The sequence below is a fragment of the Misgurnus anguillicaudatus genome, chromosome 22 (genome assembly GCF_027580225.2).
Source record: "Misgurnus anguillicaudatus chromosome 22, ASM2758022v2, whole genome shotgun sequence".
Lineage (NCBI taxonomy): Eukaryota > Metazoa > Chordata > Actinopteri > Cypriniformes > Cobitidae > Misgurnus > Misgurnus anguillicaudatus.
In genome coordinates, this window is record NC_073358.2 from 27,028,737 (window position 1) to 27,046,324 (window position 17,588).

At 37.8% G+C, this 17,588-nt stretch overlaps 3 protein-coding genes across 6 annotated transcripts in view; 2 read left to right on the plus strand and 1 right to left on the minus strand.

The window, feature by feature from the left end:
* Window positions 1-865: 865 nt before the first annotated feature.
* Window positions 866-5,077, plus strand: znhit1 (zinc finger, HIT-type containing 1). 2 transcript variants are annotated; one of them, XM_055199835.2, is made up of 5 exons: window positions 866-1,039; window positions 1,246-1,428; window positions 1,568-1,647; window positions 2,221-2,390; window positions 4,446-5,077. In XM_055199835.2, exons 1-5 carry the CDS (start codon window positions 1,018-1,020, stop codon window positions 4,465-4,467), a joined length of 477 nt encoding a protein of 158 aa, XP_055055810.1. In that variant the 5' UTR covers window positions 866-1,017; the 3' UTR covers window positions 4,468-5,077. The 2 variants fall into 2 exon arrangements, with proteins under 2 accessions (XP_055055810.1, XP_055055811.1); XM_055199836.2 differs by having other exon boundaries at window positions 879-1,039; window positions 1,246-1,416.
* Window positions 5,078-5,711: 634 nt separating this feature from the next.
* Window positions 5,712-13,258, minus strand: mogat3b (monoacylglycerol O-acyltransferase 3b). Of its 2 annotated transcripts, none has more exons than XM_055199834.2 (8): window positions 12,911-13,258; window positions 10,768-10,837; window positions 10,467-10,574; window positions 9,303-9,373; window positions 9,012-9,216; window positions 7,779-7,953; window positions 7,131-7,315; window positions 5,712-6,920 (listed from the first exon to the last, which is right to left on the minus strand). In XM_055199834.2, exons 3-8 carry the CDS (start codon window positions 10,552-10,554, stop codon window positions 6,766-6,768), a joined length of 879 nt encoding a protein of 292 aa, XP_055055809.2. In that variant the 5' UTR covers window positions 10,555-10,574; window positions 10,768-10,837; window positions 12,911-13,258; the 3' UTR covers window positions 5,712-6,765. The 2 variants fall into 2 exon arrangements, with proteins under 2 accessions (XP_055055809.2, XP_055055808.2); XM_055199833.2 differs by having other exon boundaries at window positions 10,742-10,837; window positions 12,911-13,257.
* LOC129440456 (neuronal tyrosine-phosphorylated phosphoinositide-3-kinase adapter 1) overlaps window positions 10,745-17,588 on the plus strand; it is a 60,043-nt gene continuing 53,199 nt past the window's right edge. The window contains exon 1 of one of the 2 annotated variants that reach the window (XM_073861125.1): window positions 10,745-10,871. The gene's annotated coding sequence lies outside the window, so the exon portion shown is untranslated. Of the gene's footprint in view, window positions 10,872-14,712; window positions 15,408-17,588 lie in introns of those variants that run through there. The other variant, XM_055199831.2, reaches the window with a different exon arrangement.

A 17,588-nucleotide genomic window follows, 5' to 3' on the forward strand; every position in this document is an offset into this window, starting at 1 on the left:
TGTGGCTGTTTGCTGCACGAGCCAAATAGTTCAACTAAACATTGCACAAAAAAGGTGTAAAAGTGTAAATACTCAACACGTGTAATACAACAATGTAACTTTTTGTATAGCATTAACTCAAAAACTGCTTTTGATTATAACTGTTAAACTTTAATATATTGTTTCATGTATTGTTTCATACATTAAGTATTCATAAGTTTTCTGCACTTCATGTTTAATATTATAAATAGGCCAATCTGCCTTTACATTGTACACTACATGCGGACATGACGGAGTTGATGATCTTGAGGCATCAGTATATCTTGGCAGAGTATATAGTGTTCTTGTTTATGGGGCCTTAGGATCAAACCCAAAGTGAAGTAAGGGTGAAGTTAAATTTAAAATACATCATCTGGTTGAAATGAGCCTGTTTGTTTTAAACCATTGATGGGTCCAATATAAAAATTTTCCGGGTTAATTCATTTAACCCAAAGGGTTTGTCTCTTTGCACTGGGTTAAGAGTGGCTGTGGGTTTGAACCCTGTCTATGGTGATGTCCAAATTGTTTCTGATATGCCAAGTACAATGTCACTTTTTATGCATCTTTGGCATTGTACTTTTGCATTTATATACATATATAAAAGCATGCAATTAATTTATACTTGTGTTTATTCTTTGCTTGTACAGTAAACTCAGCAAATAGTAAAGTGTGTACACTATACATAAAATAGTGTGATCTGAGAATATGTGTTATCTAAAGGTTGCAGAAAGTTATCCACTCATAAAGGTTAATTTACCAACACGCGCAAGCTAGGCATTACATGATTATCAGCAGGTGCAACAACTTTAAAGAGAACATATGGACTACGGCGCCATCTACTGACAAATACACAACACAACAACGTCATATTGCACATCCGTCTGTAGGCGTCAGTATAGTGCACACACATACACGGAGAACCGCCATTAATCAGCAGCAGAAGAAGAAGAACATCAACAGTCTCCAAGCAACTGCGATAGTTCTTGCAAACTTCCAGGCATGGCGGAAAAGAAAATAGCAGGTATGTATATATGTTTAGACGCCTAAATGAATTTACTGTGGATTGTGCGTGAAACAAAAATAAACGCTACTCCCACGACTAGATATAAGACTTAATCTTGAGCATAATGAAAACCGCCTAGACGGGCATCAAGCAGTCCGTCTAATTCCCTGATCTTGTAAATCCTGCTGAATATTAACTTATGGTTAAACGACATTTTCTCCCAGTCCGCTCGCAGGACCCGAACCAGCGGCGCGTACTGGACAGCGCCACGCGGCAGCGCCGTTTGACCCGACAGCTCGAGGCTCTCGAGAAAGACAACTTCCAGGACGACCCTCACGCGAGCCTCCCTCAGCTGGTCAAGCGGCTGCCACAGTTCGACGAGAGCAACGAATCCGGTAACGAACCAAGTCGGTGTTACGGGCCAAAGCCCATGCAATTGCACGTATTTAAAATATATTTATTATGAAATGAATCCTACTCTGTTAAGTTAAATAACGTTAGTTTCATCATCATTGTTGATCTTCTTTTATGTGCTTATACTTAAAGGCAAGCGGAGGAAGAAGACAAGGGGTGATCATTTTAAACAGAGGTTCCGCAAAAACTTCCAGACTCTTTTGGAAGAGGAGGTAAGTGATACTCTTGTGTTGTTTAGGATGCTGTTGTGGAGATCAGCTCAGATCTACTCATGCAGGTTAACTTCCTCCAGAGTCCAGACTACAACCGTAATAAAACAAACCAACTAATCAAACAGTAGTAAACGTTTTACATAACATTACAGTAATAACAATCACATTTGAGAGCAATGGAAGTTACAAATCAACTTAAAAGCAAAATGCTTAGACATATTACAGTACTGAGAATTACTGCAGAATACTATATTGAGTGGCTCGGTGGGTAGCACTGTTGCCTCACATCAGGAAGGTCGGGGTTTCGAACCCCGGCTAGGTCAAGTGACCTTTCTGTGTGTCGTTTGCATGGTCTCCCTGTGTCAGCGTGTGTTTACTTCAGGTACTCCTGCTTCCTCCCACATGCCAAAAAAAATGCTAGTTAGGTGAATTTGATATACCAAATTGCCCCTACTCCAGGTCTATCTAGCCATGGATGCTGGAATTGTAAAGAAGAAATAAAGAATACAATATCCTAACTTTCTTTTAAAGAGAAATGTGACTGTTACATGTTCACCCTTTTTTTTATTTCAGGACTTGAGTGTCAGCGAAGGTCCAAACTATCTGACTGCCTGTGCTGAGCCCTCTAAGCTTCCTCAGAGGCATTTCTGTGCCGTGTGTGGCTTCCCTTCAAACTACACCTGTGTGTCATGTGGAGCTCGCTACTGCTGTGTCCGATGTTTAGGAACGCACCATGAGACCAGGTAACACAACCGTTTGTGGGAAGCAGAGGTGTATTTTACTTTCTACTTAAAAGTAATTTTTTTTCAAGTATTCATATTTTATCTGTGTTCTTCTTTGGAAAACATACATTCACTTTGCTTATAGTCTGTAACAGCCCCAAATCATCTCTGCTGCATAGTTGCATTTTTCCAGTTGCCGAATATGTTGCTGTGATGACACTTATTTCTGGTGCTATGTCATTTCTGTCACATTCTCTAATGTGTTGTGTCTTATTAACTCACTGTCATGCAATGTGTGCAACACTCCCTCTTTCCGTTTTTTCCCCTTTCCCTGCTGTTAAAGAAATTCTTAAAGGAAATCACCATCGTTTTTCAATATTTTACTATGACATCAGTAACATTACCATGCATGATTTAAAAACAAGCAGATAATTCCACGTACCCACACCGCAGCAACCCGCCGATCCCGTGAAGCCGGCCACACCTCACATCACTGAGGCACTATGGTTTAAAAGGATGTTGTGATTTTTGGAAATACAGTCAGTCAGGTGCAAAATGTACAGCGCGTCAAAAGTTCAATGGGTTATCATCTCATGTTTTAACATCAAATTTCAAGAGATACCAGAGAGCCATACGAGCATTAACATTACATCTTGACTGAGAACAGGTAAGAGGACGACACAGCTAATCGCTAAAATTATAGCAAAAGACTTAAAGCTGCTTAATGTTATGAAGCTTGTTCTTTGACTGGACGTGTTTAAAAGCGCGCTGTTTATGGTGCACATCCACAAAGGAAGTTCAACTCTGTACATAACTTAGTTGAAAACTTAGTTGAAGTCTTGCATTTTATGCAGATAGATGCACGTTGTACATTTATGTTGTATAAAGGCTTAATATTATGTAGAGTGCGTCATATAGAAATTGCTTCGGTTTGTGTTTATTAAGCCTTTAGTTTCACTTCATCACGCAGCTTTTCCTGATAGAGGTTTCTGTTAAAAACATTTAATTTATTAATAATTTAGTATGTGTTCATTGTTCTGTCATAGTTTCTTCAAAATTAAGTTTTTTATTTGAGTGTTTTTAATAAAAATATTTTCATTTTCACCATGACGTATACGCCCCGCCCTTTGATTGCCCCGTCCCCATTTAATCGAGTACTCGATCTTCAGACCTATGCATTCATTGAAATGAAAAAATGACATAAATGCACATCCCTACACAATATAAAACATGGCGATTTTTTTTAAGTGGATAAAAATGAGAACTATATTGCATGGTGGAAGAGCACTTAGTTTGCAGCACTAATTAGTAAAAAACAAACATCTTGAGATACTTAGTAGCCTACAATATTTACCTCTTATGATTGAGCATTAGAGACTTGGGCTTGAATAGTCTACTTGCTAGAAAATTCATACAATATAGTTCTTATTTTTTTATCCACGTAAAAACATTTTATTTTGTGTCACCATACTTACTGGTGTAACTACTCATGTAATAGTCTTTAAATAGGAAAAACATGGAAGTGTTTGGGGGCTTCTAAATTCATCCCTGTTTGGATCCTAAGGAATGAATGGGGCTAGGCTAAATGCTAACACATTCACAGCGCGCTGTACAAAGATTAAGTGCACGCATTGAAAAAAGATAGTATGTATTAATTTGTCCAAGTTCAGGTAAAAACATAGTAAAATATAGAAAAACGGTGGTGTTTTCCTCAAGGCTTTGAACCGGTTCACGGAATGAAAACGAAAACCAGAAAATATATGTTCCGGAACAGAAACGTTTAATTAAAATAATGGTAACGGGTTAATACCGTAATTTTTTACGGGTTAATACCGATTTCTGTGCAATACTCGATAAGACTTTAGCCTAGATTTCACATGTTTTTGCTGGATTTTAAATCTGACTCAGCATTCAGCATTCCCAAAACAACTGTATAAAACATGTATACCTGTCTATCAAATACTCCATCAGAGTTGACTCTAGTATAAATGCCATTATGTCCACGAGGTACCATAAAGTACATTTACGGGCTGTGCAAGGTCAAACATGAGTAATTGATATGCTCTGTTGTTTCAGGTGTCTGAAATGGACAGTGTGATTTTGTCATCTGCGCTGAACTGCTTTCAAGCAAAACAAGCTTAAAATTTGGGTAATTTTATGATCATTTCATGCTCATTCTCCATGTCAAGTGTTTCCCCAAAAATATCTGCATGTTTTCTGCAGTCATTATTTTGACAAGGTTTTATCCATGGATGCAAAATTGACAATGCCTTTTAAAGTAAACAAAACTTTAATAATTTGATAAAATAGATCAAATGTGTCAAAACGAGAGACGTTATTTTTAGGTATTCTAATCAGATAATTTATGGCAAATGAGCTTTTGCTTGTTGTTGAATATATGCAGATTTGCAAAGGGAAAATTGCAAGTAGTAGAGTTACACATAATCCCAAGTGGCAAAAGTGACAAACCCATACCTTGCTGGTACAAGTATTCAATAAGTTCTTACATAATTAAATTACTTGTTCATGCCTTTCCGATTTATTATAATGAAGGGAAACTGCGTGTAAAATGTTTTTTTATGTAGAAGCTTGTGCCTAAATACAGTTGATGAGTAAGTAAAACTGTAATGTAAATATGTGTACAGTATGTTTATAACCTATTGTGTAAAAACAAATAAATCTAGAAATCATACAAATGGCTAATAAGATTTACTGGTTGGATATTCCACATTTGCCTCTGAAGTACCAATGTGTAGAGAGTTTTTGTTGCACTGACACCATGTGGTGTGTTTGCATCATCACGCAAAAGTGTGCATTGGGACACTTGAGATAAATTCATAGAGGGTACCGAGAAATATTCTGATGGTTATGTGGTTTTCGTCCATTGGGTGACTCGCTTTTAAATATTAGAAAAACTTGATAAGTATACTAAAATGAAAGGAGTCTTCATCTCATGTGTACATGACTTTGAACATTTCTTTAAAGTATTGTTTATTTTTCAATGAGGTAAAATTGATTGTGCAACATAAGCAATTCATCATCAGTGTTGTTGACATTAAAATATATCTGAAATAGAAAGATAAAATCATAACAGACCCCAACATATTAAATTTACATGGTTTCCACATTAAAAACTTGAAAATAGAATTTCAATAACAAAAAAAAATTCTGAACAAAAAATGAATGAATTGTTTTTGTGTGCTAATTTTAGGAACATCTATTTAGCACACCAAAGCTCCAAAAACACACAAAAAAATTGGTCACGTTTTAAATTTGGTGGCCTTATGTACTAACATTAAATAACTGCAAGACTATGGAATTACATGTTTTTTTCTGCTAATACTGCTAATATGTTTAAGGTATGGTTTAGGAGTAAGGACATGGTTAGGGTTTGAAGATTTTGGGGCAAAGCTTGGGTTAGTGTTAGGTGTAATTAACTACGTTAATTAAAGGGACACTCCACTTCTTTTGAAAATATGCTCATTTTCCAGCACCCAAGTTAAACACCTGATCTCTTCATCATTTTGGAATCCATTCAGCCGATCCCCGGGTCCGGCGGTACCACCTTTAGCATAGCTTAGCACAATCCATTGATTGTGATCATTAGCATCGCGCTCAAAAACAACCAAAGAGTTTCGACATTTTTCCTATCCAAAACCTGACCCTTCTGTAGCCACATCGTGCACCAAGACTGACAGAAAACCAAAAGTTGTGATTTTCTAGGCAGATATGATATTATGCAGTGCCTGAAAATAGTCCCCTGCTATTGAAAGTTACTAAGGGGATTACTTTTGGCTGCTGCGTAATATCATTACGCCTCCTGCAGATATGTTACGGCAGCAAAGTCCTTGATTATTACACCAGAATGAGAATATAGTTCCTAGCCATATCTGCATAGGAAATCGCAACTTCCAATTCTCTGTCGTTCCCAGCACACGATGCAACCACAGAAGAGTCCAGCCCCAAACAGGAAAAACATCGAAACTCTAGCCATTTTTTGCGCGATGCCAATGGTCTAATCAGAATCAATGGATTATGCTAAGCTAAAAGTTAGTAAGTGGCAGCGCCAGACCCGGAGATCAGCCGAATGGACTCCAAAACGGCAAAAATCAAAAGTTTAACTCTAGGGGAGCTGGAAAATGAGAACACCTTCAAAAAAAGTGGAGTATCCCTTTAAGTGCCAGTACTTTGAATGTAATTACAATGTGCCACCATATATGTACATTGTATCAAATAGTCAAGTACATAGTAGTTAAGGCCATCTAATATTAATTGGTACCATCTACCTAATATTTCTTTATTATTTAATGTCTGAAATATCCTTTTCCGTCCCACATCAAATATTTCAGACATAACCCTGAGAATATAGAAATTAGTCTGTGTAGACCCAGTGTTTTCAGATTATGCGTAGCTCGTGCGTTTCGGCCAGTCCGCAGCTGGTCTTATGTTTGAGGAAAAGTTCAGAAAGAGCCTCCATGTATAATTTGTGGTAATAATCCACCTGTTCTTGAGATGGTTTGTGAACCTGAGGCACAGCTATGGGATGGCCAACTGAAAGACAAAGGTACATTTTTACATTTACTTACATGTTATGCTGACAGCACAAGAATTAAAGCGATAAAGAAAACTGAAATGTGCTTCTTCCATTTCAGTAACAGTTTTAATATTTTAATAAAAGGCAGAATGGTAGAGGCACAGATTCTTTGTAAAGAAATTAACAAGGTGATAAAGTAAGTCGTAAATTAAGTCTTTCAAACTGACCCACAGTGGTGACGGGACGTCTGTAGGGCAGGAGCAGCCAGCGCTCCCCAGTGAAGAGACATGGAGCAAATCCCATAACATGCTTAAATAGAGCCTGCAGCCGTCGACCTACACTGCCCTCAGAGAAAACCACCTGCGCGAACAGCTCATTCTCTCCAAAAGAGTATACAGGAACCAGGTCAGCTCTAAGTTAACAGCAAGAAGATAAGGGGGATGTAGTGAAATACAAAATTGAACAGAGTATTTAAGATACCAGTGGTAGGTTTTATGTTACTGACATGTTTTTGTATTGGATTTAGGTTCTCAGTGTAAAACCGAATGGGCCCGTTTTCCATTTTTAGATAAACCATTATTCTAAATGTACCAGGCCTGCAAGATATATTGTATTTATCAATATAGCAATGATTTGCCATGATTGATTAAAATAATAAAAATATTTCCAAAAGTTATGTATAGTCAAAGTTTTGGTTGATGCAGATAGCAGAGAGACTGGCAAGAAAAGTTTTAAGTTTTATATATATATATATATATATATTATCATTCCATAAAATAATAAATTTTCTGCAAGTTATTACATTGTTTTATTTTTTTATTCAATATCATGCTGCACTAAATTGTACTTGCATTTATTAAGCATTTATCTCTTACCCATGTTCAAGTGCCAGCCGTACAAAGCCTTTCCTCTGTCTCATCACTACAGTGTTTACTCCTGGAGATGAGGCGAGCGATTCCTCTGCCCCACCAATAATAATGATCACAGCATTGCCTAATCCCATATTGCTCAGCGCATAATTTAAACTCTGCTTACTGACAGGCAACAGACCTAAAAAGAAAAGACAAACATTTTATTAAAAATTTACTGTTTTTATATGAATTTCTTAACCAACAATTTATTCTGAGTTAGGCTATACTGCATCATTACCAAAGTTCAGTGGCAAGCAATTTGTCCACAATGAATTGTAATACTTGGGATGGGATTTGGCAGTTACAATTCCACAACCCGTCTCTCTTTGTCCACGTTTGTTGTGCATAAGAAGTGTGATTTTGATACAGAGTTTACTGTGGTATTTCTCACTTCAGGTTAGAACAAAAACTACACACTGTAAAACCTAAAAGTTAACTCAAACCATTTAAGGAAACCAGTTGCATTAAGCCATTTAAGTTTTAAAACACATACATTTGAGTACAGTGAACTTAAACAAATTAAGCCATATGCAGTTATGTACTTACATTTAAGTTCACACTACTTAAATATAAGTGCATAATTCCACATGACTCAAGTCCACAGTACTCAAATCTATGTGTTTTAAAACTTAAATAGTTTAAGGCGACCGGTTTCCTTAAAGCAACACTAAAGAGTTTTTGCTCTTTGCTCCCCCTACAGGTTGGAAGCGGAATTGTCCATTACTACGGTCGTAAATAATTTAGCCTACTGGCTCTGATTGGATTGTAGGTCTGCCGTAAAGCAAGGTTTTGTAGTTTTCCCTCGAACTACAGGACCGCAACCCGATGGTTGTAAACTTCTTTAGTGCGGTTTTGGCCGATAGAGGGCTGCAAAGCGAATGTGAAAATGCCGTTCACCCTGTTTCGAGTGGATGAACGACTAAAACTGTGTGGAAACGTTATTTTAAGGTAAAAAAAAACTCTTTAGTGTTCCTTTAAATGGTTAAGTTAACTGTTAGGTTTTACAGTGCAATTAACGCATTATTGCATCACGTCTGGTTATAGCACGTGGTGGATATATGCGTGCAGTGAATTTGTAGCATAAATATTTTACGCCATGCATAGTTTACACATTTTATGTTTTCTTTCCACCTCCATCCTATAAGAAGTTTCACTAAATCTTGCTGCAGCTTTTTTTCGAACAGAAAGGCCACTGACCTGCACACATAATATATTCCCTGAAAAGAGGAAGGCGGAAAAGTCCGGCCAAGATTGCAAGAGTAGGACGTACTCCAGGGAAGGTTTCAGCAAATCCATTCCAGTCTGTACTGAAACACGAGAATGCTCCCACACACATGATACCATGGGGGTGGCATCCCAGAATATAGTTCTTATTGGTACTCAACTCAGCAGTCTTCACCAGCTGAGGGGAGAGAGAAACATGACTAGGAGGCACGTTCAATTTATAAAGTAAGAAATAATGTACAGTGTTATAACGGTCGTGGTTACCTTCACAGGGAAATAGTCTCGGAAGTGCTTCCATACTTTCCAGCCTCTTACAATCCTTGTTTTTCTGCCACCTAGTGAACAGAAACAAAATCACAGCCACATTATAAGAGATGCTTCTGGGTTTGGCCGATTAGCATGGGATAGTAAGCCCCTGCTGGAAGATGCTGTAATTTAAATCATTTTAGGGGAAGAAAGCACTTTTATCAATTCACAGCCATTTGTTACATATAATAGTGATCTCAAAAGTAAAGTATTAAAGTAGTATATTAAAATGTGTGTCAGATTTTTATGGGGCTGTTAAAAGGAAAAAATTGACACAATATGTCAGAATACCAGCTTAAGACTGTGCATCTTGTGGTGGCATACACATATTGGTGTTCTCATGATGTCATTTTCCAGCACTTCAGAATAATAACAAAATTTACAGCTTAGGTTGTCTGGCCAAGCAACTGCTATCGACATGAATGGTAATTTCAATGGGTTTATAAGCCTAGATATTAATCAACTTGCTCAAAGATCATAAAGGTCACTTTGAGGTTGCTACATTTCACTGGCTCTTCTTCCCAATGTTCTGGGGCTTTATATTAATACCTCTCAGCATGGATGCATTAGATTAATTAACTTAATTAACTTTCTTTTAGTTTTCTTCCTCAATGTAAAACGTAAAAATTGTATGTTGCACTCAAATTCATAAGTTGAATCAACTTGAATTTACAATTCATTTACTTTCTTAGTGATGAGTTGCAATAAATTATAAAAAATAAAGTTGAATTAGCTTAAGTTATTTCAAATTTATTTTTATAATTTATAACTTTTAAGTTGATTAAACATGTAAGTGCGACAAGAAATTACCACAGTGTGTTTTTTCTGCTTCTTTTACATGCATCAATAAAATGGTTGGTGGTCCCAATATATTTTTGAACTTAGCGGTAGTTGTTTGTGCTGGTATGCTGCATCGTACCAGTCTACCACAAGCTCTCTCCCAAACCTACAGTGCTATTTATTTTCCTATGTGCAGTACTTTATTCAATGAAATTATTATTTTAATGAATAATTGTATCATTAGAATATCATGTATTGTCGTTTATTCAATTTTATCTTAGCACTAGACAAGAAATGTATGTGGCATATGATTATAAATTTGTGTTAAAGTCCTGGATTTACCTCTCTCAGGTGTGTGCCAGTCATAGATCTGCCAGGTGAAGTAAAGAGTGGGGAAGAACCACAGAGATGTAAACATCAGGTACACCATCAAAACCAGACAGGATGCTCCTACACAAAGACATTGCATTACACACCTTCAACATTAACAGCAATATTTCACACAGATTCTGTCTGACTCTCAAAATATTGTAAATCTTAAAGGTATTTTTTCTGTAAGTGTGTGTGTGAGTATTTCTTGTTTGAGTGTGTCTTCATGTGTTTGCTATAGGTCCTACCCAAAAACAGAAAGGAAAGCACCCACTGTAAAACACTTATGTCCTGAACAAACAGCGTCCATTGGGACTTCTCCTCCGTCCTCTTTAACTCAGAATCTAAGAAAAGAGATTTAACATGAATAACATTAAGGTTGGTCCTGATTTTGACCTCAAACATTAAGATTTTTTAACTTCTCCATTTCCAGGTGTCCCATGTTCAGCTGTTTTTTCATATCTGCCTGTTTTGTTAACTAAGCAAGTTTAGCATTTTTTTAAATACATGTCACATTTTATTATGTTTGTGCAACACTTTTAAATATAAATGTAAAATACTTGCAGACTAGTATGAACCCTTTCAGGCCGCTGACAGAGCTGGCACATTTTCAAGCTATGACATAAAATATGTGAAATCTGTCTGTGAAATCCAGGCTAAAGTCTCATAATCTAATGAGATTTGGAGCATCAGATTTTGAATTCACTCGCCGATTTCACTTTAATGACAATCTTTAACCTGGCCCAATATTAAAGGGTATATTTCACAAGACCTTTTTTAAAACTGAAATAAATATTTGGTGTCCCGTGAAGTTCTAGCTCAAAATACCCCACAGATAATTGATGATAGCATGTTAAAATTGCCACTTTGTAGGTGTGAGCAAAAATTTGCCATTTTTGGGTGTGTCCTTTAAAATGCAAATGAGCTGGTCTGCATTAAATGGCACTGCCGTGGTTGGATATAGTGCAGATTAAGGGGTGGTATCCCTTTCTGACATCACAAGGGGAGCCAAATTTCAATGACCTATTTTTTCACATGCTTGCAGAGAATTGTTTACCAAAACTAAGTTACTGGGTTGTTTTTTTTCACATTTTCTAGGTTGATACAAGCACCAGAGGCCCAGTTACAGCACTTTAAAGGGACACTCCACCTTTTTTTTGAAAATATGCTCATTTTCCAGCTCCCCTAGAGTTAAATGTTTGATTTTTACAGTTTTGAAATCCATTCAGCCGATGTCCGGGTCTGGCAGTAACACTTTTAGCATAGCTTAGCATAAACCATTGAATCTGATTAGACCATTAGCATCGCCCTCAAAAATGACCAAAGTGTTTCGATAAGGACTTTGCTGCCATACCATGGCTGCAGCAGGCACAATGATGTTACGCAGCGCCTGAAAATGGTCCCTTTATAGCAGGGGACTATTTTCGGGCACTGCGTAATATCATTGCGCCTCCTGCAGCTATGTTACGCCAGCAAAGTCCTTGATTATTGCGCCAAAATAAGAGTATAGTTCCTAGCCATATCGGCCTAGAAAATCACAAATTTGTATTTTCCGTCGGTCTTAGTACACGATGTAACTACAGAACAGTCAAGTTTTAAATAGGAAAAATATCGAAACTCTTTGTTTATTTTTTAGCGCGATGCTAATGGTCTAATCAGACTCAATGGATTGTTCTATGCTAAAAGTGTTACCGCCAGACCCGGAGATAGGCTGAATGGATTCCAAAATTGTAAAAATTAAATGTTTATCTCTAGGGGAGCTGGAAAATGAGCATATTTTCAAAAAAAGTGAAGTGTCCCTTTAACATGGAAAAGTCAGATGTCCCCTTTAAAGATATCAAGGTTCATTACATTATGTAGAATAATTTTATGTAGAAAATAGTAAATCACAAAAAAGACTTCACACATATTCACTGGTGCTTCTTGGCAGTCACAAATTCAGTACACAGAGCCTTCTGTGACTTGTTGCACCTGAGATGTGAGCAAAACTCCATCGCTAAGCTGTCTCTGACAACTATAAAAATGGTTGTCATGTCCATCAGTATTAATTGTCCCTATTCAGTTCATTCCCTTGCATTTCTTAAGTTTTGACTTTGGATGTACCATTTAAACTGAGCTAGTGTGCACCATGATGTTTAGATTATTCTAATGCTTAAAAAGAATCATACATCCCGACTCTACTTTGGAGATGTTGTGTAATGGTTCGCCCAAATTAAAATGTATTTAATTACTAAATGAGTTGAATGGTACGTGCACTGAAGGAGCATCCTTATTTATGAAACATATTTATAGTATTGGTTACAGACATAAAGCAGGTTCGGTTTTAAGTTTAAAAATATTTTTATAACTATTGGCTTGCAATACAATATGCCCTTGTGTAATTTCCTCGTCAATGCCTTAAAATACCAAGAACTTACCGTTATCAGTGCCCATTAAATACCCGAATTTGATGCTTTTTCTGGCAAATGATTCGCTTCTTCACTCTAGCTGTACTTGAGTTTCACCTGTTTGCACTTTGATCGGTTCAATTGGTCAAGCTGATAACGATCCAGTCTCCTAATCGCGTCAATATAAACGCATGTGGGCAGTTCAAAGACTGGCGATCTGGTGTTGATCTCGATCTACTTATAAATGTTTGTCCCGTCTGCATGACTGAAACCCGTTTAGGGCGTCCGTAAACAACAGAGAGAGCACTTCACATCAAAAACGCCAGGACGGCGGCCCTACATTAGGATAACACATGTTGACCCGAGATCTTTGTGACTGTTATTTCTCAACAGTGCGGTGTGGTTGAATGAAGAATAGTGCTCGCGAGCGCGCGCGGCAGACAGCTGTAGGGGTGGAGCGACTGCTTGCGCGCAACCGCTGGTTCAGAAATAAACGTTGCCTTCTAGTGACTATGTTGTGATCTGCTTCTGTGACCTGTTGCACAGACGATGAGGAAATCCTTAAAGCAGACACAAGAAACCAGGACGTCCTCATTTTTATTTGCAAAAACTTATAGAAGTGATGTTTACAAGTAGTGTTGCACGTAAGCAATGATTTTATTGTGTATTTCGCTGATATCAATCTATATTACATATCAATACCTGAGGCGTGGACCTGGTATTGATATGGACAGTCAAAGTCCCCTCTCTGCCTTTTTAAGGTAAATATACATTGTATGGCAAATATAAACCCCAGTATATTTAGGACTCTTAACAAGCAACCAGCAATTTTATTATACTATTTATTGACATTAAAGTGTCATCAAGTGAAAGATAACTACAATAGTAAATTAAAGTGTTTCAAGATTATTTAAATATTATTTGATGTGCGCTTTTTTGGAAATATAGGGGTGGTTTTCCAGACAGAGATTAAGCCTAGTCCGAGACTGTTTTATTTAAAAATTATGCTTTTAAAAAATGACTTAAATATCCCACTTTAACTAAGGCCTAGTCCTGGCATAAGCTAAACCCTGTCCAGGAAATCACCCCATAAAGTTTACAAAATTAGAGATTGGTAGGCTATATTGGTTACTGCGTTCTTTTAAACACCAGCAAATAGATTTTTATAAAAAACAAAATAAAAATATTGGCATCAGTATAAAAGACAACACCTGAAATGGTTAATATTTATGACTGATAATAATGTTGATAAAGAGCATGTGCATTAATTACTCCAATTAAATGTGTGATGACACAATGATTCTCTGTCGTTTTGAAGTGTGAGTGCTTGTTATTTTTATCTTTAATTTTCCATCTCTTCATGCCTTCTCCTTCACTGCTTGTCTTCCTAGTCATTGTTCTCACACTGTATGCATGGATAGCATATGCAGGAGAGGTACGGCTATTAATAAAGTGATGGAAGTCTGGGGAAGCAGGGTAAAAGAGAGAGAAGGATAGGAGGATGCTAGGCAAGAAATTATATAACATGCCCCAATTTTAAGAAAATATGAGACAGTCTGTAAATGTATAGTCTTAGCATTTTGTTGTTAAAGCATGTACCTTACCTGTTCAGGTGAATTAATTAATGGTCATGAGTGACAGTATGGGTGGTGAATGCCTGAATGCTATATTTAGATATGGGGCAATCCAATTTCACTTGTTTTTGGAAAAGATACAAAGAGAGATTTGACAAAATAAATGTTATGAAATATCCAGCAATGTCTCTCTGTTGTCGGTGGAGTATTAGGAATTGTTGCCTCAATTGCCTCGCGCTGACAGACTGCTTACGTCTGCACACAACGCAGACAAGATTGTAAATACGTACGTCGAATCAGCTGTCAGAAAGGTGGAGACAAGGGCAGAATGTAAACGGAATGACAACATAACGACAATCTGTAGCATTTATATTTGGTATGGATAATGCAGAAAATGCCCCCCTTTACAAAAACAGCAGCATGATACAACGTCATTCTGGGAGAGCGAGGCGCGCAGCTCGGCATCTGTTTCGTCTGTGAGCGACGATCACTACACCAAGAATTGGAATATTAATATTAATATCAGCGCTGGCTGAGCGAAGTGCGCCGCCAGTGCCGACGTTTATCCGGCATTTATTACCGCGCAAACACATATAGCCGCTTCACAATATCTGCATTTGTGAATGATACTGTGGGCCTGCTTTGAACGGATGTTTTTTTCCTTCAACGTCGCAGTGAAACTGCACCATGGATAGCGACGCGCTTTCTCATCGCGCTCCGTAAGCGCGGGGAGTGAATGGGGATGAGGATGTTGTTTACAAAAAGCAGCCAGCGGCCAGCCTGCTGATGCTCAGTCTCTCGTGCGTCTAATCTTTTATGACACGTTTGGAAATTACTGTCACCTACGTCTTTGCTTTATAAAGAGGGCAATGTCATCGTCAGCAGACCGGCGTGGATTTGTTGTTGTCTGATTTTACTACTTGTCATCCGCAATTCGACTTCACATCGTTTATGTAAGTCAGTTTACTGTTTTCCGCCCTTAATTCACTACATTGACGATTACTTTGTACGATGTGTCTTCAAATCATACAAATTGTGACGAAAATCGACCCTAATTGTTATTGAGTTGTGTGGAAATTTGATTAAAAACATCTGGGAATAGATAGCAATACAATCTCCCACAGAGGAATTGACCGAGAACCCATATCCACCTATTACCGCATAGTCTATGTCAATATCATTTTTTATGGATACACGTGGTGTTTTTTACGACCAAGCATAGCCATGGAAACTGTTGACTTAAATCCAGGGGTGTTAGGCTATTTATTTATATCGCAATAAGCGTCGGCTAATTTCGATGGTGTCCTCCACAAACACGGACGGGTATTTTGGCGATTATAGAGTACAGTGTTTTCAGTTTTTCCTTTTTTCTTTTAGAGAAAATGTTTAAATCCAGTGCCTGTGTGATTGTGACTATTTGAGCGAATTTAAGTAACGCTTCTTTAATGTATGATGCAGGATGTGCATTAGTTTTGGCTATTGTGAATTTTCGTGTTCTGACATATCGAAGCTTTCCATAAAGTGAACTAATATTTAGTTAATTTTATATTGTTTTATCATTTTCACAGTCATGGGCTTGGTTAGGCTCAGTCGTGCAAAGGTTATCAGGTTAACGCACCGGCTGCAATACAAAATGTATATTGTATTGTAGTAATATTCGTCTCACGTAATGTCTGCGTGAATTGCGCGTGAAGGTGGCACCAGAATGCCAATGGCACGTGCGACAAGCTACAACCGCAGCCAATTTTATTACAGTCGTGATGTGATAGTAAGACGGGAGGCGTGGCTGCGTGCGTGCGTGTGTATGTCTGTGGCGGGATTTGTACTGTGCCTGGGCTCGCGTGAACCCCGACACGACTGCTGAACCGACACACCTTGCCATCGGTCATGTGCTTTTCCGGTAATTGTAAATATATTAATCTATTAATTTGAGCACTAAAGACTTGTGGATGAAAAAGCAAGAGAGGCGGGGTGAGCAAGGGATAAAGTCATTTTGCGAGGTGTAGGCTACACTGGAATACACTGCAGACATGAAGAGAGACCGACCCCACCTTGTCTGGGGGCTCTCCAAAAGATAAAATAGGGGGGACTTTTTAGCAAAAGTGTTAACAGTGCTTGCCAAATTTGCGATTTTGTGATTAGATAGTAATGACATACGTTATTCAGTCAGGTATAGTAATAGGACTTATTGGGGCTAAATAAAAGGATTTAACATAGCCTGCATGGAAATATGCGAGATGCTACATTTACAGTGACATGCAAATAAGATATTTTATAAATGAGAATCAATGTTGCTTGTATTGCAGATTATCACACTGGAGATTTTGTGTGCCCGTGTTTGTGCGTGTGCAGGTGTGGCTGTACCCTAGTTGGAAGGGCACAGCAGGAAACTAGCAAGAAAACCACTTTTCTGAATGGTCCTCATTGATATAGCTGATATAAGGGTTTGTGTAAGAACATGTTATACCCTATGTATTTTTGTGTTTATGGGTATACGAGTCTGTACATGAGTTGTGTGTACTTAATATTGTGCATGTGGCTGTGAATGTGTTTGTGCGTGTATTGTATGTATGTGCATCTAGTAACCCCTGTCTGGATGCTTATGTAGTCTAAACTCTGGGCAGTGCATTCAGACACACAGCACATCGCGGGTGACTTCTAGTGGCTGGAAAGAGCCATACAGTCTCTCTATCTCACCAGCTCAGTCCTTCTTCTCATTTACTTGCCATTGAAATTTGATGAAGCAGCACATGAAAATTGCATGTGTGAATAAAGAGAGGTGAAAAACAGAAAAAAGGTTTATAAAATTAACTTGAACTCTTAAATAATAAGCAGATTGATTCCAAGAATGTGTCATTGGAAAAGGCATGGAAATGAATGAGAAAACATCATATCATGACACATGATGTTATAAAAAGAAAGAGATTGAGGAGAAGTGTGTTTGTGTGAGAAAAAGAGCGCTTTGATTAAACTTTGACAGATGCTCATTTTTCAGGTTGGGGTTTAGTCCTGTCTGCTTGTCTGGATGATACAGGCTCATGCTTCACACTGTAGCTTTCCAGAAGCGAGCTAATAAAATTTCTGTGACATGTTTGCATCTGAGCAACAACATGATGTCTGTTTTAGCAAAGACT

Excerpts from the sequence above, each read along its gene's own strand:
- znhit1 (XM_055199835.2), top strand. The coding sequence starts at position 1,018 with ATGGCGGAAAAGAAAATAGCAG. Across the intron at positions 1,429-1,567 it reads CGAATCCGGTAACGAACCAA|GCAAGCGGAGGAAGAAGACA; the intron begins GTCGGTGTTACG and ends TTATACTTAAAG. Across the intron at positions 1,648-2,220 it reads AGACTCTTTTGGAAGAGGAG|GACTTGAGTGTCAGCGAAGG; the intron begins GTAAGTGATACT and ends TTTTTATTTCAG.
- mogat3b (XM_055199833.2), bottom strand. Across the intron at positions 7,954-9,011 it reads GGAATATATTATGTGTGCAG|GTCTGTTGCCTGTCAGTAAG; the intron begins GTCAGTGGCCTT and ends TTTTCTTTTTAG. Across the intron at positions 6,921-7,130 it reads ACGTCCCGTCACCACTGTGG|TTGGCCATCCCATAGCTGTG; the intron begins GTCAGTTTGAAA and ends TTTGTCTTTCAG.